This window comes from Dryobates pubescens, chromosome 7 (genome assembly GCF_014839835.1).
Source record: "Dryobates pubescens isolate bDryPub1 chromosome 7, bDryPub1.pri, whole genome shotgun sequence".
Taxonomy (NCBI): Eukaryota; Metazoa; Chordata; class Aves; order Piciformes; family Picidae; genus Dryobates; species Dryobates pubescens.
Genome location: NC_071618.1, coordinates 5,837,173 through 5,860,985, shown reverse-complemented (window position 1 = coordinate 5,860,985; position 23,813 = coordinate 5,837,173). Strand labels below are relative to the sequence as shown.

At 40.3% G+C, this 23,813-nt stretch overlaps 1 protein-coding gene across 1 annotated transcript in view; it reads left to right on the top strand.

Moving 5' to 3' along the window:
- The window catches only part of EDAR (ectodysplasin A receptor), a 29,433-nt gene extending 12,486 nt beyond the window's left edge, over positions 1-16,947 (top strand). The window contains exons 5-11 of the mRNA XM_054163065.1: positions 8,783-8,869; positions 9,906-10,031; positions 10,120-10,194; positions 10,508-10,580; positions 11,885-12,044; positions 15,018-15,078; positions 16,628-16,947. Of these exons, the coding sequence (XP_054019040.1) occupies positions 8,783-8,869; positions 9,906-10,031; positions 10,120-10,194; positions 10,508-10,580; positions 11,885-12,044; positions 15,018-15,078; positions 16,628-16,947 (902 nt within the window). The remainder of the gene's footprint in view (positions 1-8,782; positions 8,870-9,905; positions 10,032-10,119; positions 10,195-10,507; positions 10,581-11,884; positions 12,045-15,017; positions 15,079-16,627) is intronic.
- The last annotated feature ends 6,866 nt before the right edge of the window (positions 16,948-23,813 follow it).

The window sequence follows — 23,813 nt, the reverse complement described above, 5'->3', positions numbered from 1 at the left end:
ACCAGCCTTGCTGCAGGATCTTCTTGGCAAACTCATTGTTATGCTAGCAGGAAGCATAGCATTAGCAAATGATCTCTATCACACATTTCACTGTCATCAAATTATACCAGTGTAAAGAAAAGGTAACATGTCAGTGTTGGACAACCACATCATTTTTTGAGGTTTGCATGTTCAAAATTCATCAAAGTCCTGTGCTTTGAGCACACCTTAACATGAACACATGGCTTCTGTTTATGTGAAGGATAGTATCAGCTCGATGGAAGGAATGGTTCTTCCATGCAGAACATCCTTCTGTTTAACGATTAGCTATTGTGGTGGAGAACCCAGAATGATAACTCCAAGTGGTCCAAGTGGAATCTTCTGTTCCTTTCTTAATACTTCAAAATAGCATTGAACAATGTTCAGGAGACAGCCTCATACTGAAGCGGAGACTCTGCCCTAGAGCTCCTTTTCTTTCAAACACTCCTGCATGAAACACACTTCTGGAGAAAGGTGACCTAATGAACAATGGCAAATTACATAAAACCAGGAAACTATAGCTGATGAACTCTGCCTCTGCACTTCTAGACAGAAAAATGAAGGCCGATAAATCCCATTTCACACCTTCAGCATGTCTGAAACAGGGTCGGAGGACAGCAGTGCTCCCCTTAGGTGGAAAAATACCCTGTTGGCGAAGTGCCTGGCCTGTGTGCCACAGAGGGCCAGAGGGAGAATGAAGTGAGGTGCGTGTGCTGCTGCATGGAAACCTGCTCAGAGAATTTGCCTGATGATGCATTTTATCTGGCAGAAAAGTATTTGGGTTTGATCAAAGGGCAAACAAATAGCTTTCAACTCTAAGAGCCTGCCGTGCAACGGAAAGGAGATGAACACCCTGTGTCTCAGCATCTGAAAATATGAGTGCAGAAAGCATTGAAAGTGAGAAAGAAATTCCCTGAAGGGTCTGTGTCAACTGCTGGTTTTGGGTTTGGTGGTTTGTTGGTTGTTATTTTTTTTTGTTTCTCCCTCTCAAGGGACTTGAAACGTAAATAGCACAAAATAGGTTGGAAGAGAGTGGGAGGAGAGTGAGACATTTACAGAATACAGAATACAGAATCAACCAGGTTGGAGACTTTCGAGATCATCAAGTGCAACCTATCACCCAACACCATCTAATCATTTCACAGAGGTCAGCACTTTAATTGAGGCAAGTGTATGGAGAGGTTATGGTGTTTAAACTCTTTGGACTGAAAGATGGGAGCAATGCTGTTCAGCAGCCTAGGAGGAATAGCAGGCTTCGTCTCAGATGACAAGCAATAGGCACCTATGGAGAAGGGGCTGTCCACATGTGAGCATAAGGATATGTGCTGCTGTAGCACGAAAGATTTTTTCTTAATGGGAAAAGGATAAACATCACCATAAAGACTGCAATTTTGCACTAACTTGTGCACTGTGAAATACCTATGGAAGTCTTCTGGGCTCTCAATATGCAGTTCCCTCAAGTCTACTGCACCTCAGGACTGGTCTCCTAAACACAGAGAAACACAAAGTCAAGCTGTCAAAGCCATGCCTGAAGCAAATCATGAGCCATTACTGCCCCTTGCTGACAGTAAACTGGTGATAAATTGCAGCTCTGCAAAAAGTGGGAGAGGCAGGTTTCCTATGCAAATCAAATAATGAGCACCAAACCACTTTAAGATGTGGTTAATGGTGCTGGATTTTCTGTCAACACCTCTGGATTTGGAGTTACTAAGTAGGGTGTTTTATTGTTTTTGTGTTGGTAGTTTGTGGGGGGGAGGGCTGTGGTTTGTTTCTTTTCTTTTATCCAGTGTAAAGTTGAACGCAAAAGATGGAAAATTTCAGCCTACCTGGAGCTTCTCTGATAGAGAAATTGCAGCTGCAATTCTCAGGCAATTTCTGCTCCTCTCTCTCAACTTTGATATTTACCATTGCATTTTAAAAATGATAGAAGAAAGCAAAATCAACCACTGATACAAAAACTTGGAGAACATTTACTCTGAAGTTATTTTTAACACATTAACATCAACAACACAACTCCTTGTCCCACTCACAACTTATTGAGCTAGAGAACTTTAGCAACTGACAGAGGTTTTTCCTTTTTTTGGTCTGTATATATTCATACACAAAATACTGTTATTTCCTCTTACCTTTTTTCTGCTTGCATGTTTTAAAAGCTGCAATAATGAACATGTGTGTGCTCTTTCAAGCCTACACCTACTGCTGATGCCTCAGGAATCTATTTTAAAAAAAACACAGAAAAACAACAAAGGAAAAGAAGTAGCTATGTTTTTAATTACCAGAGAACAAATAGCATCTAGAAACACAGAAGATAGTTTTTATTGTTGTATCATTATAACTCAAAAAACAACTAAACAGAGGAGATGGAACAATTGACTAACTGGATGGAAGTGACAAGTTGTAACTGGGAGGTCATTTCTCTACCCGTGTACTGAAGACCAAGAACTCAGCCTCCTTCACTGAAGAGCTGAACACAAACAAACCCACTGCCAAAACCACTTGTACTAGTGAAAAACAATTATTTCAGATATTTTAATTTTAACTCTAGTCTTTATAATATCACAGACTTTCTTTCCTTACCAGTTTTGTTCTTTTGGAGTATGATCAACAGGACATTTTGTTTTGTTTTGATTTTCCTTCTGTTTCACATTATGCTTACATTTGGGTAGGCTTATTAGCTGGAGCTAACAAACTCTTCTTTGTGGGTTTGTGGGTTTTTTTGGTGTTGTTTTTGTTTGTTTGTTTGATCTTGGAACACTTCATTCCTCTTCACATATGGAATGGCCAAAATGTTGAAGGAACTGCTTTATTGTTCACTGGTGGTATGATCTAATTCACAGCCCCTTAGGATTTGTCTTAGGAAAGGAACCTAATCTTAGGACAAAACTGGCCAGCCTCAGCCATAAACTTTCAAAAGGAGAGATCTGAGAAGCAAATATGGGGTATGCTGTCTTTAACTGCTGAGAAAGTTTGGCCCAGGTATCACTCAGGCTGGCATCTGCTCCCATGCAGTTCTCCTGAAAGAAAACTCCAATCACTTTGACATTTTAGTTTGTGCTGGAGCTTCAGCTCCCACGGGGAGCACCATCCGCCCGTGGGAGATGTTGCAAGTTTCTTCAGCATTGCTCTGGCCAGGCTAACAAGCTGCAAAACTGCAGAGCTGCAGCTTTCCACTGCCTGTACAGGCTGGCTGTGAAGATGCAGGCAAAATCACAGAATCACAGAAACATTCAGGTTGAAAAAGACCCTCAGGAACACCAATTCCAAACAATAACCTATTCTACAAAGTTCACTCCTAAACCATAAATGGGACAGCAGTATCTTGCATGCCTGTTCTCTTCCTTCCGATGCTCTGAAATCATTGTAATAAGGTTTAATTGGCAATTATCCCCTTCATATTGCACAGAGAAAGAGATGATAACACTGAATTTCTGAGTGTAGGCTTAGTTCTTGGAGCACATGCCTATGACTAGTACTGTGCAGTGATTACAGCTCCAAGTGAATCCTAAACAGAATTCCAATAGATGCAAATGAATTGTCAGGCTAAGGCCACTTCACTGCCCTAGCACAATGAAAAGAGAGAAATAATGCAGTTAAAAACATTACAGAGAGCACAACAACATAAAATACTTCCTTCTATGTGTTTGAGCAGCAGTGGTTGCTTACAGTGAGAATGACCAGATCAGGAATAGAAGTCTGAGGAAACTTTGCTATCACCATTTTCAGGAAGTTCAGCCTCAGGAATTAGTTTCCTTCGTGCTCTTCCTGGTTTAATCACTGCCTACACTAACTGAAGTATCTGCTTGTGTCTCTAGGAAGCATTAGAGTAACCTGTCTTACAGTGTGCTGTATGTCCTCTGAAAATAAAAGACAGCAAATAAATAGTAGCAAGTCAGTCTTCCATTGTCTGGGGTCAGCTCTGTAATTAGTGATTTGTAATGTTTTGAGAACTGGTTTAAGTTTGATTACTGAAGTCATGTAGTCACCTTGGAGAGTGGTTTGGCTTTCACTGCTGCTTCAGCTTTCAAAGTGCACAGGGTTTCCATATGAAGTGTTGTTTCCTTAAGTTTAAAACCAAAGCTTTCATGTAAGTATTTGAATATAAATTTACATCAATTTGAAAATTCTGATGCTGGCTTTCTGCACATTTAGGTCTTCATTTATTACTAGCTTTAGTTATAATCCAGTTTTCTATTATTTTGTCAGCCATAAACTGTCTATCCTTATTGAAATTCATCTCAGTATAATTTAGTTTTAATTTCATACTCCAGGCTGCTATATATTTATTTTGTGTGTGTGCTTTAACTTAGTTTGCTCCTGTAAAGCAGTCTCAGTGATGGTACTTGCAGCTTGGTTAGCTGTAGCAAGCATACATTGCTATTCATAAGTGGACCATGGCTGTGAGAAAAGGGATGCACCAGAAGAAAACAAGCTGCACTCAGTGGCAAGATACATATATACACAAATAATTTTTTTAAACACTTCTTATTTTAGGATCAGTCTGATAGTTTGTTGTATAGACACTTTGGGTGTTTTTATAATATGTTATTAAATATGAAATAAAAGAAAAAGCTGTTGCTGGCTGTGAGCAGCAGTCCTTTGCATGGACCAGTAAGCTGACACCACCAGTGACACATGTCAGGAGCACATATGGTCTCGTACTGCACCAGATTTTATTCCAACACTTGCAAGGGGGCATGTTACTAAAATCTCCTCTCTCTGTGCCCTCCTCCTTTCACAAATCTGGTTGTTTTGTCACTTCTTACTGCATGTCTGTCCCAAGATACGGGAACAACTGCAACAGTCCTGTTAGATGAAGCAGAAAGGTTCTTTGAAAGGTTCTTTCATTGCCCAGCATTTGTTCACTACGAGGGCGAAAGTCTGACCGTGTGGCAATTTAGGTTAAAGTTACCTTTTGAGGTAAAAAATCTGAATTACTCAAATGTGAATGCAAATTCAATTGTTCTTTTAAACAATCCTTTTTAAAATGAAACTACACTTAGACCCCAAGAAATCACATTTTTTTAATAAAAATATTTGTACTGCAAAAGCTGACTAATCTTCTGCGATAAACTTCTTTCCTAATGCCTGTATCACGTTCCTGCAATATCATTTACAGGTCTCTAGGAATATAAAGTACTCCTTTGCACAGCTATATTGCATCCATCAGTCTTTCTGTCTTAAAACAGAGTTGTTTCCATATGTTGTGCTGTAACACCTTAGGATGTCTCTGCCCGAGCTGTATCTAAGTCTTTCTAGATTATGTAAGTGGAACAAGAATTAATAACGTGGTTGGAATGCAAAATTGGATGTGCACAGGAACAACTGATATTGCAGTCATGGTGTAGTGCTGAACTGGCAAAAAGCAGCAGCTACAAGTTCTTTTTCTTTTTGCTCACACGAGGATGAGACAAACTGAAGTTCTGCAGAAGCTGGAGCATTTGGGGTTCCTTTTGTAGTGCAGGTGCACAAATTGGCACTTTCTTCTAAGCCACATCTAAAGAGAAGTTCTTGGCTCATAATGAATATGCCAAATTATTAAATTTGATAATAGGTTTAAAATATGCATAAGGACTAACACCCACCCAGGCATATGTAGAAGGCCATCATGTTTTAGCACCAACCTTGATTCTGCCATGAAAGGCACTACAGAGCAAATGAGGTGGCCCCATTCCCATGCAGAGAAAATTCCACACGTAGGCTCTGGAGATGAAGCAGTTCTCTGCTGTGTATAGGAGCAGCTCTTGTGTGTACATACATCTCTGTGCAAGGCGTGGGCAGCACATAGCATCCTGATGGATAGAGACGGGTGAAGAGTGACATGATGCTGAACAAAGAATGGATGACCTTCCTCCTTACCGTTCCTGTGCTACGCACCACTGAGTGACTTACCACCTTGAAAGGCTCCACTTCCTTTCACAGATGGGTGGAAAACATAAGGTTAACAATGGGAAACAACTGAAAGATTGATTAGGCAGAAATACTTCAGTGACTACATATTCCAGATGACGGAAATCAGAGAGACGAGAGTTTGATAAAGCTTGCTTATGGAGGAGACGAGCTGAAGCTTGTTAGATAAGCTCCACACAGACAAAGCAGCACAGTTTGCCTGTATTCAGTGAGAGACAGTATAAGAGAAGCTATTGTTGACTTGTTGCAGCTTGCAAGGACTGCACAGAATCACAATTGGCTGTAAGTGGATTTGCCAGGGGGATTGCAAGAATAGGCGTTGAGCCTGGTGGCTGTGGATTTAAAGGTAGTGCTGGGCTACAACATTGGCCATTGACTAGATTTCTTCCATTGTCCAGCCATGATGAATAAATACAGAGGTTGGGATCAAGGATGGTTCACTTCAGTTTCATGAAGAATTGTCAAAAAATTAATTAATTACCTCTTTAATCTCCACTACATGATGACGGCATCTTCACCTACTGATGCCTAGATGGTCTACTATTGTATTGCAGCTTAGGGGGTTCATAACTAGTTATTCTTAAAAGAAAGCCTGCCACAGAGAAGGAACCAAAGGCAAAGCTGATGTAATCTGCCTATCATTAAATGAAAAGCATACATATATATATATATATATGAAAAGCATTTAAATTAACAAGTTAGTGTAGTTTAAATGCTATTAAAACACTGCTTCAGCCTGAACAAAACCCCCAGTTATAATAAATTAATCCATTTTCTTCCAACAAATGAGGTCTGAAAGAAGTTTTTCCATTGTTAAATAACATTTCTTTTGAAACCACCTGCAAATAATCTTTTGTAGCCACTTAAAGTCTGTAATTCTCATTCACTATGTGCAACCATGCTTCCTATTAGGTAATACTTTTTTATCTTTTTAGATACCATTTCTCTTAATGTCTGTTGTTTAGCTCTTAATCATGGAACATTCCAGAGTGCTCAATTTCCTGTCAGGTTTACCTGGTGGATTTAATTTCAAAGTTAGTTTTCAGCTACTCTGGTTGCCAAACTAGCTTGTGGAGTTGTGTGCTATGTGCACCTCACAGATGATGGGAACAGACTTTTGGCTTTAGATCTCCTACATTTAATTATCACTGGGCATTTCCATAGACAGCTAATACAAAGCAGGAGGGATTGCATTGCTTTTCCAAGCCAAAAGATATTGTTGATTGTTGCTGCTTTTATTACCTGCTTACCAATTATATTGAAGTTTTGCTTGGGAGTGAGGAGAATGTTTTCTCCCAACTCTAACTTTTTTATGCTGTTTTGGAATTTTATGCCACCACCATCCTCCATGAAAGCATTCCCATCAACAGCCTTATTCCTAACAGTATTCAGTATGGTCTAGTATTGTCAAAATATGTTAATTTATGACTTGTTCTCATGTTTTGAAATCATGGTGTGTGGCACCATCTAGAAGATTAATAGTAACTTTTAAACTTAGCCATAGAATTTAGACATGGAAACCCTTATTGGACAATCTCACTCCTCTGACAGTGTAAAGTGTTCCCACAAGTTCTTTATTTCACTGATTTTGTGGATTTGCTCCCTCCCCAGAATGTCGATAAGGATTGTCAGGGGGAATCATAAGAAACATAGAGTCCAGCTAGACTGCAGGAAATTCTAATATTCCCTTTTATGATAGTACAGGCCCATGAAACAGACAGGCATTCAACACTATTATTTGTCACCTTTCTTAGGTTTTCCTATGGGGTCTTGGGTGCTTGCATAAATCACGGTGATCCTGCTAGTGAAGGATGCTTGTGAGAAACACTAATCTGATGAATTTACTAGCTGGGACCTGGGACCTATAGTTGCAAATAGTGGAGTGGAGGTTGTAAATAGTTTAATTCATCACTTGGATCCTGGAGAAATTTCCACTACCCATGACAAAAGAGTAGCCAAGAGATCAAGAGAGGTGATTACGGCCCTTTATTCTGTCCCTTTATTCTGTTACTGTGTCCAGGTCTGGTGTCCTCAACACAAGAAGGACATGGACCTGATGGAGCAGGTCCAAAGGGGGGCCACAAAAATCATCAGGTGGTTGGAACACCTCTCCTGTGAGGACAGGCTGAGGGAGCTGGAGCTGGTGTGGTTCAGCCTGGGGAAGAGAAGACTCCAGGGAGACCTAATAGTGACCTTCTAGTATCTGCAGGGGGCCCACAAGAAAGCTGGAAAGACACTCTTTACAAAGGCCTGTAGAGGTAGCATGAGGGACAATGGTTTTAAATCAAAGATTTAAGTTGAACATTAGGAGGAAGTTCTTTACCATGAGGGGAGTGGAACACTGGAACAGGCTGCACAGGGAGGTAATTGAGGTCCCATCCTTGGAGACAGGCAAGGTCAGGCTCAACAGGGTTCTGGGCAACCTGATCTAATGGAGGATGTCCCTGCTTAGTGCAGAGGGGTTGGACTAGATGACTTTAGGAGGTCCCTCTCAACCCAAACCATTCTATGATTCTATGACAGATCTGTAACACAGGAATCCATGTATCACAGTTGGCCGTGTCTGAAGATGCTTGGATTTCTTCTATGTTTGTAACTGTTCAGGAGCACTGACTTATTCCACTCCCTGTAGATGCTATGCAAAAATGTGATCTTTGTACAATTTTCAATATGCCAGAATCATGTGTTTGGATCAGTAACATTTCAAAAAGCAACAATGGTTGCTTTTTTAGTGGTTCTTTGATAATGATTGGGAAATGCAATCAAAGCTAAGTCCCTGTTTACTTGAGCCACCGTATTCCTTCCTTCCTAGATGAAGAAACCATGGAAGTTTATGGCATTTCTGCTTATATTGCAGGCACAGGGGCAACCTCTGGCATTTCATCCATTTTTCCAAGTACCTCTGGCACAAGCACTTTCTCTCCATACCAGCATGCTCATAAAGGTAAAAATGCATTCACATAGTTAATTTAGCAACTGTTTATTTTGAAAATGGCATCAACAAAGTGCAATTGAACTGAAAATATCTGCTGTGAACTTCATTGCCGCTATTTCTGGATTTCTAAAACCCTACTCAGTAATGACAGCAATAAATTTAGCTCATTATTTGTAGAGGTACAGAAATGAGACTACACCTCAGCCAGGCTTAGATTAGACTAGTGAAAATAATTTAAAGCACAAAATGTGGCCAGTCTCTTACTGAGCTAACATAAACAGTTCTCCAGCGTGATTATTAGGCTTTAAGAATACAGGAAGCTGAGATGACACAACAGGAATGATGCAGTTAATTAAGTACTGGCGATGCTGATCTTCCTATTATTGTCTAGAAATATGATTGCTGAGGATCATGTTTTCAGGAAAGCTAAAGTTTTGATGAGTTTTAGCATATCTGTCATTTTTCCACATCCTTTTGTGGCTTTTTAATTCTAGTCTTTCACATCCAAATTCTGCTTCCAAATACCTTTTTGCATACCTTATTTTAAATTCACCTGCTAGCCCTGCTGCATTTTAAGTCTGTCCTAGAAAAACATCAGTTCCTCTACATGTGCATTGTGTTTTCCTTTTTACTGCACAGCTTTTTAGGCAGCCATTGCTATCAACACTCATTGTAGCTCTCATCCCATTTGTTTGCTGCTTCCCAGAATACTGTTAGGAAAGCTGCTATTCTGGATTACATATAGCTTCCTCTATTGTTGCCAGATAATTTTCTACATCTTTACACCTGATTGTTACTTTTTAATGAATACTGTTAATTGGTTAGTCTGGCATAAGTGCCACAATTATGAAAAACTGTTAATTAGTTTGCCTTTGAGACGGAGCAGCAAGTTTTTCAATGCTTAATGAGTGACTAAGACCCAGGTCACCTAAATGAGCATGCAAGATGTAGGTGTAGAGCAGACTGCAAACTGTTACCTCTTCTCTGCAACTCTGAGTTGCTTCTTTATGAAAATATTTGTTGTTGTGGTGGTTTATTCCAGCAGATCTTTCAGGACAAGGACATCTGGCTACAGCTCTTATAATTGCAATGTCTACCATCTTCATAATGGCTATTGCCATTGTTCTTATCATCATGTTCTACATTGTGAAAACAAAACCTTCTGCTCAAGGTAATTTTTCAGTACATGAAATTTTAGCTGCAAATACTATCTTTAGAAAGCTTCTCAGAATAATTAGGTTTGTATTTTTATACTCTAGCCTGCTGCAAGAGCCACTCAGTAAAAAATGTTGAAGCTCAGGCTAACACACAAGAAGAGAAGAAAGAAGTGCAAGGTATAAATCACTTTAATTTTTTTTCTGTCCAAGAAAACATTTGGCTTCAATACTCTTAATTTGGCTTCAATACTCTTAACTCTTAGTTAAAATTTCTCCTTTGATCTGTACAAAATCCATGTCAGTTTACTCATGAATTGTGTCTAATAATTTTTGTCCATCTAGAATGTCATTTAAACCTTCAATAACAATTAAAAATGTAGCAGAGAGATCTATGTTTACAATAAGGCTGCCATCAGAACCAACTGCTGAAACAAAACACTGGTCTCAAAATTAATTGCCAATTTGAAGTTCTCTCTTTGTTGATCTGCAGATAATGTTGTGATATTCTCTGAGAAAGAAGAGTTTGAAAAACTTACAGCAGCTCCAGCTAAGGCTGTTAAAAGGTAGGTAAAAGGCAAGCATACTTCCAGTTTGATTGAAGTGGGACAGGCATACAGTCACCCAACCATCCTGGTACAGAAAAATACATGAAGAACAAATTAGATGGATATGCTGATAGTTTGCTGCAGCAGGAAAAGATTGGACACCTTAGTAGGCTCTTCCTCCTCCTGTTTCTAAGAGAGGATTACAGACATTTCCCAAGAGAAACCTGTGTCCTTCCCACTCTTTCTGTGATAAGTTCATTAGCTCTTGGAAATCCTCTTTTGAAAGGTCCATTTTTGGGATATGTTGTGGTAGGTTGAGAGAGGGCCTAGCTCTCTCTCCTCCACAGAGTAAGAAACCACAGCTAACCCAGTCGGAGGAGCAAAGTTATATATTTACAAGCATATATGGAAAGCAGGTTATATATAACACAATATATACAGGTATTCACAATATATACACAGAAATATACAGCAAAGAGAAATAACACAACAAAAATCCCTCCCCCAGGAGGGATCCCCTCCCTGTAACCTCCTCTCTCCCCCCCTACCTCCCTTTTTTCCCAAAAAGGGGTTAGAGAGAAAGAAAGGCAAGTTATTAAGGGAAGGAGTTGTTAGTAAGCTTCAAAAGCCCATGCAGGATTAGTTTTTGCTTATCTGAAGGCCAACTCCAGCAGTTTGCGAAGAAGCAGGCAGGGAGAACAGGCTGAAACCCAAACTCCCCAACTCCCAAACCACACTGAACCGAGAAAAAAAAAATTCCAACTGCTCTACAATTTAAAGTTGCATTTTATCCATCCACCAATGAAATTCGTTTAGAATATCAGAATGTTTTTGTTCTAGTACCAAAAACATTTAGCCAGAGTGTCCCAGCAGTGTTTGTTCTTAAAGGCACAGCCTCAAACGGTCACATGCGTGTTGTTCTTGCATACATACCCTTAGTAGGGCTCCCTGACATTTTCATGTAGAAGGAATAAAAGTCTCTGCTCAAGGCCTTAAGGAAACTCCTTGTCTGTAGCATTATCTGCATGGTACAGTAGGATAGTTTTTCTTCTTTTGTGTCTGCCTGGTGGCCAAGCCCAGCAGGATAACACAGATAAGGTGGGCTGAATACCGTCCTTAGCTGGAAAATCCATCTATAGAAGGATTCTTGCAACCTATGCATGCCTGTGTGACTTGGTGGGCATTTGCTGTATTCTGGAGGAAAGGCATTTTTAAAAATGGAAGACATTTTTATTCCATTACTCTAGGATAGCAAAAAACAAGATGATTGAAGTCGACCCATAAGAGGCTTCAATAAGACAACCATATCTTTCCTCTTACAGTGAAAATGATGCGTCTTCTGAGAACGAACGACTTCTAAGCCGTAGTATGGATAGTGATGAAGAAGCTGCGGTTGACAAGCAAGGGACTCCAGAGAGATGCTTGTTATCTTTAGTGCATTTGGCCAGAGATAAATCTTCTACAAGCAATAAATCATCTGGGGTAAGGCTATTTTGAGATGTAAAAATGGAGAGCAGTTTTCTGTGTTGGGTTTTTGTAGGTTGTTGGGTGTGTTTTTTTAAGAGAACAATATACAAGCTATCACCACCCCAATGCATTATAGTGCAGCCCAGACTAATTTACAAGAGCTTCTTCAGACAAATTTATTACAGAATCTCCTTTGTATACTGAAACATATGTACACCTATACTGTTCGGGGCTCAAATTTCCTACAAGAGTAATAACTTTTCTCTTTTGAGTGTTATATTTTATAGTGTAAAGAAAGAAAAAACATTCAGGCTCAGGTTAGATTGATCTGATCTAGTTGAAGATGTCTCTGCTCATTGCAGGTCGGTTGGATGAGATGGACTTTTAAAGATCCCTTCTAATCCAACCCATTCTATGATCTATGAAAAAAAACCCAACAACAAAACACCATAGCACCCCTCTCCAATACAGCTAATGCTTATATGAAGTAACCCTCATGCTACACTTAACACAGAAAATTCAGAACAGGAAAATAGTGTAGCAGCACAGCTGGATTCTTACAATAGCATTGTATCAGAGTACCTTGACCCAGTCACGTTGGTATGTCCATGGCACAGACTTTTCAATAATACCTGGTGCTGTGCTTGGGGTTTATGTGTAATTTTGAAGGACACACACATGCTTTGAAGGTGGCTCCCATGCTCTGAATATACTGCTTGTTTTGCTGTGAAGGCCTTCACTTCTTCCTGCTGAGCATGTAGTACTCAGGACATTTTATCTCACTTGGAGTATTTCAAGGCACAGTTTAGGCCACACTTCACCCACACAACTTTTTAGTTTATATTAACGGGAAGCTATCCTCAGAAAGGTGGTGTCTGCCTAGATAATTAAAAGATCTTTTTAGAGCTTAAAAAATATTTTTAAATGTCAATAGGTAGGACAAAATCACATCATTAGTATCAAATATCAGATATCCCTCAAGAATAAAAAGGTTTGAAAATGCATCTTTTCATGTTTGCATGTTTTAAAGTGTTGAGAGGGCTCAACTCAAGCTTTCTAAAGCAGCCCATTTTTCATCTGAGTCCAGACACACACAATTTCAACAGAAATGTTTTTGTGCTTGTAGACAGTTATGTAATTGCAGGCAGATATGCATTTGTGGACAGTTATGACCACCTGAAAGTAATTTACTTCCCCAATACTCACATTTTAAAATTCATTTTTCTGTTTGAACATACATCTCATGGATTGAAGACTCCTAACACAGCTGAAGACAAACTTTACAATGAAAGTGCAGATTGCATCAAGATCCGCCACTCCATGCCTAATATTTCACAATCCACATGCCTAATATTTCACAGTTGCCAGAAGTTAGAAAAGCAGTAAGTTGCTTCAGGCTGGAGATTAAGCAACATTTCTAGTACAAGAAAGGGTATTAAGTAGCTATTTGGCAAGGGTGAAAAAAGTTAGAATCTTGTTCCTAAGTCTTATGCTTCTCAGTTAAAACAAACCCATTATGCAATGAGCTACCACACAGATGATCATTAGACTCAAATTTACCTGTTTGCTTTGAGCATAAACTTTCCCAATACTTGATCCTCTGGCTCTGGTCAAAAGAGTATCCTATGTAATTCTTCATGGGCATGAAACTATTTAACTACTCTCCTTGCCCTAAAAATGAGAAGAGAATGAAAATATTATCCAAGAGTTTGCTTAAGAGGAGTTTTAATAAATCTGACTGGAAGAAGATGTTTTGTTTACAAGGTTCTAAAACAGCTAATGCAAGCCTGCAATATCAACACAAGTGATTAAATACATGTAAATTATACCAAAAATATGTGAACAACAATTAGTGTCTGCATGGCATTGCTCTGCAATGAAACACACTTGCACAGCATCTATGCCTACAAGACAGGCTTGGGTTGGAGCAGCCATTTTGTGCTCTCCAGTTGCAAGTCTGTTAATCCCAGTCATTGATGTACCTTACCCTTTACAGCCCAAGTAAACAGAGTAAATTTTGCCATTAAAAAATCAAATTAAAATCCATCCAAAAAACCCATACTGAAAGTAGAGCTTTTTTCCTAGCCTGGTTTGTGGCGAAAAGTGGCAAATTTGTGGAGATAATGCTAGAGTCCTGTCAAAAAGACAGCTTTTCAGAAAGCTCAGCTCTAATGAGAGCTGGCAGAAGGATAACAATTCCAGTCCCTGAGAACTCATGACATTTTGACATTCATTTTCACTCCACGTTGATTCCAAAGCCAAACCTTGAGAATATTTTTGCTAAATGAAACCATAGCAAAACGTCCATTTTCAGCTTGAAAAATGTCAGCTTTTGAGTCCAAGTTTGTTGAAAATGACTGGAGCACCCTGGACCTCAGATTTTCCACTCCAAACTGTTGCTGATTTTAATATTTTTTAAAATCTACTCCTAAAATGTTTCAGATAAACCAGGTAATATATCATGGGGGGGGGGAAATGGTCAATTAGCAATGCACTGAGCAGCTCTATGTCAAATGACCGAAAGGAAGGTCCTGTCCTCCACAGTCCACTCTTCTGGAAGAAGACCATTTCAGTATGAATTTAATTCCCTGTAGCTAGTCCTGTCCTGGTTTCCCTGGACATGCCCAGGAAAGCTGCTGGAGTGCATATTATTTGATTCATCTTCATTGTCAGGAGTTTGCTTCATCCTGAAAGAGAAATAACACATACAAACGTTTGGAACAGAAATGTAATTGATCTTAAAAAACCCAAAAAGACTAGAAGATGGAATGAAATATTTCTAGCAGTGGACAAGTAAGTCAGAAATAGGTTTATGCTTTGCAGAATAATTGCTGTGTCCTTTTCTTTTTCAAAAGAGACCCTTGAGGACATTATGTGATAATCCCCACTGCCATGAAATGAAGGCCTTACACAGGTTTTTTACCGTTGTCTGCTAATTGTTTACTACCATGACTGAAAAATTAATGAAATAAAACTCTTCTAATTTAGATTCAGAGTCGAAGGAAAAAGATACTTGACGTGTATGCTAACGTGTGTGATGTTGCAGAAGGTGAGTGTACAAAACTTATACCTGTTCACTAACAGCACAAAATTAGATCAAAAGTGGTTGCTTTAAAGTAAGAAAGGTCTCAGCCTTCCTATGGAATGTAAAGTCCCAAGCCAGGAAAGACACTCTGTAGGCAGATTTGTATTCACTTGTCAGGAACCTGATGGTGCCCTGACCCTAGAGCTGTTCAGGCTGGCCTTGAGCTGGAGCACGCCATGGCTTCACTACAGGGGTGTACATGAGCTTCCTTCCTATGGAGAACAGGAAGAATTAGAAATCCAGAGAGGCTGTAGATGTCCCCTCCCTGGACATGTTCAAGGGCAGGTTGGATGGGGCCTTGAGTAACCTGGTCTAGTTGAGAGGTGTCCCTGCCCACAGCAAGGAGGTTGAATTAGGTGATCTCTAAGGTCTCTTCCAGCCGAAGCTATTCTATGATTATATGATAACACTGGGTTGGTCTGGGACACGCACACAGACCAAAGCTCTAATCTTGCATTCTCCATCTAGAGGAAACCTGTTTGATTTGTTTAGTCGCTTGGATAACAGATATAAACTAGTTCCAAATATGAAAGTGTGATTTGGGGAGGGTCAGGACTGAGAGTAAGACACAAGTCTTGCTTCTTTAAATCCTGTCCCACCTCTCACAACAAAAATTGGAGTTTCCAAGTTTTACATGTTTTAACCCTCTTTAGCATTTGACTACCTGGATTATTTTGGCAGAAGAGACATGAACTAATTTCCCCACAGAACAGGAGACCTGACTGTGTTTGTTCACACACAAGCACATACACAAGGTGATTGAGTTGTCTGTGGTTCAGGTAGCTCTATCTCCCACCAAATTACTGCTTTTGAGTACAAAGCAGAAAAGCTATGGAAGTAAATGACTGGTTTGGAAAAATACTGTAGATTATTCTCTCCTCTATTTTGTGAGCATGAATACAGAGAAAAAAATGTCCAGGAAAAAAAAATAGCTTCTCCCCCACAGGATGAATGTTAAATCCTCCCTAGAGATTCAGTGATAGTAATGACAACTGAGCACTCCAAGCAGGGACTTTTATGCTTTCGAGCATCTGGCATCATTGCTTCACCTCACTCCTCACATTCCTACAAGGGCAATTTTCAATTACAGAGATGTTACAGCAGCTGCTGGTGACAGACTCAAGAAAGCATCAAAGCTGTCTCTTGAGCTCAAACACAGTGCCTGATGTGCAGAGGTGTATTAATGGAGCTGCTCACTAGGGATATGGTTGCAATATACTTTTTCTAACAGCTAGTAAATTGTTGAAGGAAGGGGCAGTGCTGTGGGATTTCTTCTAATACTTCTTTTGCAGAAAGCTTTTTACCCTAATTATTGTACCCTGCAGTCACTAGGAAGAATTAATTTGATAAGACACAGTAATAACTTTGGAGCTAGACATATCTATCATGGGCTATCAGTCAAAGATTTTAGCTGTCCTTATTGCTAACAGTATATACTGTTGTAAATTAATAAATGTCTTGAATACTCAGGGCTCTTGCACAATCATCTGAAAACAAATGCCTCACTTTTCAGGTCTGAGCCCTACAGAGCTGCCATTTGACTGCCTGGAGAAGACCAGCCGAATGCTCAGCTCGACCTACAACACAGAAAAAGCTATCGTGAAAACGTGGCGCCACCTTGCCGAGAGCTTTGGACTGAAGAGAGATGAGATAGGTGGTATGACAGATGGCATGCAGCTATTTGATCGCATCAGTACAGCAGGTTACAGCATCCCAGAACTGCTAACCAAACTGGTGCAAATCGAGCGGTTGGATGCTGTTGAATCCTTGTGTGCAGATATTCTGGAATGGGCACAAGCAATGCCTGCTCCTGAACCAGCAGGGACATCTTGATGTTCCTGCCTGGGACCTGCACTTCCAAGTCATTCACATGGACCATGATTCCAGCATCAAAGACTTTAGGGAGAAGACCGTTACCTTGGACAAAAGACCATTGATGTCTCTTCTACGTAATCATTCCTGATAACCAACAGGAAGCTCTTCTCTTTGACTTCTGCAAGAAGTGAAGTTACACATCTACCGAACCAAGGACAGAAATCTCCTAAGAAGCTTGGTATGAGACATCATTAAACAAAGTGATCATGTTAAACATGGTAATGATAATAACTGAACCCACAAACATCCATTTTGCAGTCTGTGTATAACTGAAGATAATCCTGCTAATACCCTTTCTGCCTGGCCTTCAAGAAAACTATTGAATTGCTCCTTGAAAATATTCCTGTCTCTTAGGGCTTTGTTCAACGCTTTAACACTTACAGCCAAAAGCGATACCACGGACGCCATATCAATGAAGACACATTAGGCACGTGCACTTCTGTTGGCCCTGACACATTCAATATCTCATCAGTTTAATTTTCTACACTTGCTATGGGTTTGTTTTCTCTAGAAGTGTGTGCACAGGTGTATACACAGTCCTCAGACTAACTTACTCTGCTATATGAAAAAAAAAAAAAGGTCAACATAATTTACAGGTTGATGTGCTTCAAAGTGCTGTACATAATGCACTCACATGTATTCTTGGTCCACACTGACATTTCAGAACTTGTAAATTCAAGCTGCTGACTTGCTGAGGACAGGCTGGTTAGCAAGTGGACAATAAAAGTTGGCAGTCACTCCCTGGTAGTTGAGAGCAGTGAGTTCTTTTCTTTGCCATCACACACACACAAAAAAAAGGAAGCAACAAAACGAGCTTGGTCCACTACCACAAAAAAATGTGCAGTGACATTTATACATCAAAATATATTCCAAGCAGAGGAATTTCAGACAAGAGTGGTGCACTTTTAACATGAAGAGCAAAAAGAGTAGATTTCTTTAGAGACATTTGAAATGCAGAGGGGAAAGTGGGGGGTTTAATGTTATACTCTTATAAACATAGACCCCCAAGCACAGAATCCACAGGTGAAAACCAACTCCTTCAGAAAGCAATGCATTATCATGAGTTTGTATACAGCAAAAATGACATCATTTTTCCTTTTACCTGATCTCTCATTTTCCCAGTAAAAAGTTCTCTAAAACCTGGTGATACCACAAAAAAATACCACACTTGTTTGCTGAATTTAAAGCTAAAATGAGTGATGCTAAATTTCAATGAGTGCAGCCACTGAATTGAGAGATGTGTCAGTTACAAAGCGATAGTTTTTAGATTCCAAAATGCACGACTGAACAAAATGTTATGAAAAATATTAACTGTTACCCTGAATTTAACAATTCCATCACTTTGTTACTACATCTTATCTTTGATAGCACCTTCTTAATTGTGCAGAATGTTTAGTATTGCCCTTTAACATTTGTTAGTATCTTTTCACCACTCAATTTGTATAGCAAAGCGCATACCGCAAGATAAAACCTATCCCTCTCATTATTCTTCCACCATTTCTTTTGTATCATCACATACTCTTTATTAATTTGCATATGCCAAATTTAATGAGAAGTTTAACTGCTAATGAAGCAGCGAGCTGCATTTGTTTGAACACTGAACTAGCTAATTGATGTTTAATTTAGGGGTGGAATTTGTCTTATCTCGAAATCAGTGACAATCTCGTACAGATTTGGAGAGGCTTCTATCAGATTACTAAATTTGCCAACAACTCAGCAGTCTGCCCCAAGATTTTCAAGACCCTGAATTTGCAGTTTAGTATTATTGCTGTTGGAATAATAATAATAATAATAATAATAATAATAATAATAATAATAATAATAATAATAATAATAATAATAACAGGGAAAGCAAAAAAAAAGCAAAGGTGAAGATTGTATTTCACTTGTGCCTGTGGTTAACTGCAGTGTTATTCGGTGGACTGCCTCCTATATTTCATGTGTCATTTACTAGTACATGTAATTAAGTATTCTGAAAGAAGATGCAGGACTTCTTTTATGTTTGTTGGGCCATGAAGAGTTAGGGTCTAAAAAGGGATGGTGCCAATGTGAACACAGACTATTTAACATTATTTTATTTAGGATACAGTATTTTTATTGTTACACAAAAGACGTACAGGAATGAAAAAAATATCCTGTAGCTCTTGCCAAAGCTTACTTTCTAATAATTTTGTTTAATGCTGTATATATAACTTATTCTATTGTAAAGTATGAACATAAAAATATGCTAATAAAAGAAAGTGGTCAAACAGTTGTGTTAGCCATTTCATTTAAGTAAAGTGTTGCCATATGTCAGTAATTAAAGGAGGTAGCCAAGGGCTAGCAGGCACATTCCTGTAGTAGCAAGAGTCTAGCTAACAGACATGAAGGGCTCTTGGCATTCCCATGGGACACTGCTTCTCTGCATCACACTTCAAAAGATTTTGAAGCAGAAATGATTGTGTCAGTTTAGTTTTGCTGCAACATTTCACCTTGAAGGTACTAAAAAAATGCTGAACTCCTGGCAACTCCTTGGAGAAACTGTAAGTTATTATATGTGTACTAAGAACTGGTACAGACTGTGCACCTGGTGAGTAATCTCATAGTAGCAATACTCTCTCACATGCATGTCCTCCTTTTGTGCTTCTAAATTAGCAGTATTACACTACATTATCAGTGATCTTAACTGGAAGCTTCCACTGAGTGACAGGGTAATTATGTTCCTCCAAATCTTAGGCTGCACTGATGAGATCTCCAGCAGAGCTGCTAGCTTCTACAGAACACAGAGCACCAGCTTGCATTTCCGCCCCCCACCCTGGTGACTAAGCTAAGATTTTTGGGAGTATTTCATATGGATCAGCATTCTTCAAATAAAGCAAACACTGTCCTACTTTAAAAACCATTTAGGATGGTTTTCATTCCAATTGATTGGTTTCAGCATGACTGTATTCTTGTTCTACTGATTAAAGTGCAGAAAGAAGGGCAACAAGGCTGGGGAGAGGCCTTGAGCACAAGCCCTATGAGGAGAGGCTGAGGGAGCTGGGATTGTTTAGCCTGGAGAAGAGGAAGCTCAGGGGAGACCTCATTGCTCTCTACAACTACCTGAAAGGTGATTGTGGCCAGGAAGGGGTTGGTCTCTTCTCTCAGGCAACCAGCACCAGAACAAGAGGACACAGTCCCAAGCTGCACCAGGGGAAGTTTAGACTCCAGGTGAGGAGAAAGTTCTTCACTGAGAAAGTCATTCGTCATTGGAGTGTGCTGCCCAGGGAGGGGGTGGAGTCACCATCCCTGGATGTATTCCAGAGGGGATTGGACGTGGCACTTGGTGCCATGGTCTTGTCATGAGGTCTGTGGTGACAGATTGGACTCAATGATCTTTGAGGTCTCTTCCAACCTTAGTGACACTGTGATACTATGAAAGGTTCCTGAAACTGCAACAGAAGTTCCAAGTTTCCCAGATGATTGGGAGGAACAGGTATTCTGTGTATAACTGGAGCACTGGCACAGGCTACCCAGAGAGGTTGTGGAGCCTCCTAGAGATCTTCAAAACCCACCTGTGATGACATGCCCTAAGTGGTCCTGCTTTGCAGAGGAGATGTTCCTTCCAACCTATAGCATTCTGTGATTTATTTTCTCTATTACTTACTCCCTGCGTTGGATGTGCAGGTGTTAACACATCTCAAAGAACACTGCAACAGGCGTTGCCACATCCAAGTATAGCATTTAAAATGCTTAAGGATTCTCTGCTTTAACGTGCTTAGGGACAGTCACCCAGAGGAGAAACTTTGGCTTCTTTGGTTTAACTTGGAGAAACACAAACTCAGATCTGTGTAGAATGTCCATGTCACACAGTTGTGCAAAATAACAAAACAAACCACAGAAACACACAAAGGCAAACCACTTCAGAGCTTCTGTGAGATGCCAACTTTGCTTCAAATTCAAATCTTCCTTCTCCCCGCCCCAGTTTTACATTCATGTGCACACCAGGATGTACCTGTGCAAATACAGGTGTCTGCAGTGAGATTCATCTTGTGCTAAAGCACAAGAATAACCATCATGAGTGGCATCTTCAGAATATAAGCTGTAGTATCTCTGGACCATAAAGAAAACTTGGAGTGAAAAGCTTTGATGTAAACATTTATTCTACCAATGTCAAAGGCTAGATGAGTTGAACCATACCAAGAGAGCAATGAATTTCAGGTGTGTGATTGTGTTTCAGCTCAGTAATCTCTCTGGAAGAGCTGCAGCCAGCATGTGTAGAATGAGGACAAGCAAGAAACTATTACAAATTGTGTTAATTGGTGTGCTGTTTGGGGGGGGATTACTGCATCAGATGAATGCTTAAGGTGTGCTTAAGGTGTGCTTAAGGTTAATTTCCTTGGTATTGTGTAGTGACATTCTTAGCATTTACAGCAGATTTGGCTCAAGTAAGGTTAAAGTTCTGACTGAATTTGCTATCCTAAATATGATGAGGAATTTGCATCAAGAACTTAAACAGAATTTTCTCAAATTTTAATGTAAGAACTTTAAAGATTAAAACCTGTTCCAGTGACTTTACCTCAAATATAAGCACATAACTTACCACACAGTTTTAACTGAATTCACTTCAACAATCCAAACTCTGAAGAAAACATGATGACTCTTGCTCAGAAATGGCTCTTTTCCTTTCTTGCAAGGAATCAGCTTCTTCAGAGCAAAATAGCAATCCTGCTTTTGCTGTGGCTAAGCCAATGCACATTTTTGGGTTTAGAAGATACATTTTTCACCTCATGACAGCACTTCTTTGGGAAAAACTCACTGTCTTGATTTGAGCTTTTTGACCCAATGGTGAAAGACCAGATGGGGAAAAAGTCATGGAAACATCTGAAGGTCATCTAGTCCACCTTTGAAGGTCATCTAGTCCACTTCCTCTGCAATAAGCAGAAATATCTTTTAACTAGATGAGGTTGCTCAGAGCCCCATCCAACCTGAACTTGAGTGTTTCCAGGAATGGGGTATCTCTAGGCAATATGTAGTCTAAATCCACTGTCTTCTACTTTAAAACCCCTGTCCTCCTAAGACAGCCCTGCTAAAAGGTTTGTCCACATCTTTCCTGTACTCTCTTTTTATGTACTGAAACACTGCTACAAGGTCTCCCTGGACCCTTTTCTTCTCTAGGATGTAACAACCCCAAGTCTCCCAGCCTTTCTTCATAGGAGAGGTGTTCCAGTCCCCATTTTTGTGATCCTCCTCTGGATCTGCTCCAACAGGTTTATATTGTTCTCATATTGAGGAGTCCAGAGCTAGACACAGTACTCCAGGTGGGGTGGCAAGAGTGGAGTAGAGGAGCAGAATTACCTTCCTCAACCTGCTAGCCATGCGCCTTTTGATACAACCCAGGATACTATTGGCCCTCTCAGCTGTGAGCACACATTTATCCAGCTTTTCGTCCATCAGGACTGCTAAGCCCTGCTCTGCAGGGCTGCTCCCAGTCCCTTCACCTCCCAGCTCATGTTGATACCAGAGATTACCCTGACCCAGGTATGGGACCTTGCACTTGGCCTGGCTGACCCTCATGAGGTTCTCAGAGGCCCAACCCTCAAGTTTGTCCAGGTCCCTCTGGATGGCCTCTCATCCCTCAGGCATGTCAACCACGCCACTTGGCTCAGTGTCCATCAAGGGTTAGGGCTCAGCCAGACACTAGATGCGTTACATGCAGTCTCTATTAACCCATTCATCCTTCCAAAAGTAAAGAGAAAGTGAATAAGGTAGAGAAAGGGAATAAGGTAGAGAAAGGGAATAAGGTAGAGAAACTTATGGACTGGGAAACTAAAATAGCTTTAATGGAAATAATAACAATAAACCAAAATACTCACAGGTACATACAAAAGTCAGCACCAAACCCAATCCCCCTGACGATGGCAATTATACCACCATCACTATTGATGCTGTTGGCAGGCACTGGGAAGCCCCAGACAGGACTTAAAGATACCTGGGAACCAGATTCAGGAGCGGAGTTCTGACACTAGACTCAGGAAGCCATGGATTTGGATCAAAGGCAGAACAGACAGAGTCATTCTTGGATACCGGCCATTGAAGAAGATAGCACCGGTCTCAATAGAGACCCCTGACGGACACCACTTGTGGCTGATCTCCATCTGGACATTGAGACATTGACCACTGTCCTCTGGATGCAACCATGCGTTCAATTCCTTATCCACCAAACAGTCCACCTACTAACTCCCTATGTCTCCAGTTCAGAGAGAAGGATGTCAAAGGATTTATATGTCCAGACAGATGGGTGAATTCAGGGAGAGCAGTGGATATTGTCTGCCTTGACTTTAGTAAGGCTTCCATAATATCCTTGTGGGAAAGCTCAGGAAGTGTAGCTTAGAAGAGTGGACTGTGAGATGGATTGAGAAATGGATAAGCAACAGAGCCCAGAGGATTGTGATCAATGACACAGAGCCCAGTTGGAGATCCCTAGCTAGTGATGTTCCCCAGGGGTCAGTGCTGTTCTACATCTTCATCAAGAACCCAGATGAAGAGGCAGAGCATGCCCCCAGCAAGCCTGCTGATGATACAAAACAGGGAGGAGTGTCTGTTCTGTGGTCAGGATAGCTGGGTAAAGACAAACCTAATGAAGTTAAACAAGGGTAAGTGTAGAGTCCTGCACCTGGGGAGGAATAACACCACACACCAGTACAGGTTAGGGGTTCACCTGCTGGAGAGTTGTTAGTTGACAATAAATCATTATCCATGGGACAGCAATGTGCCCTGGTGGCCAAGAAGGCCAATACAATACTTGGGTGCATTAAAAGAGTTTGTCCCTCAGGTCAAGGGAGGTTCTTCTCTTCTACTCAACC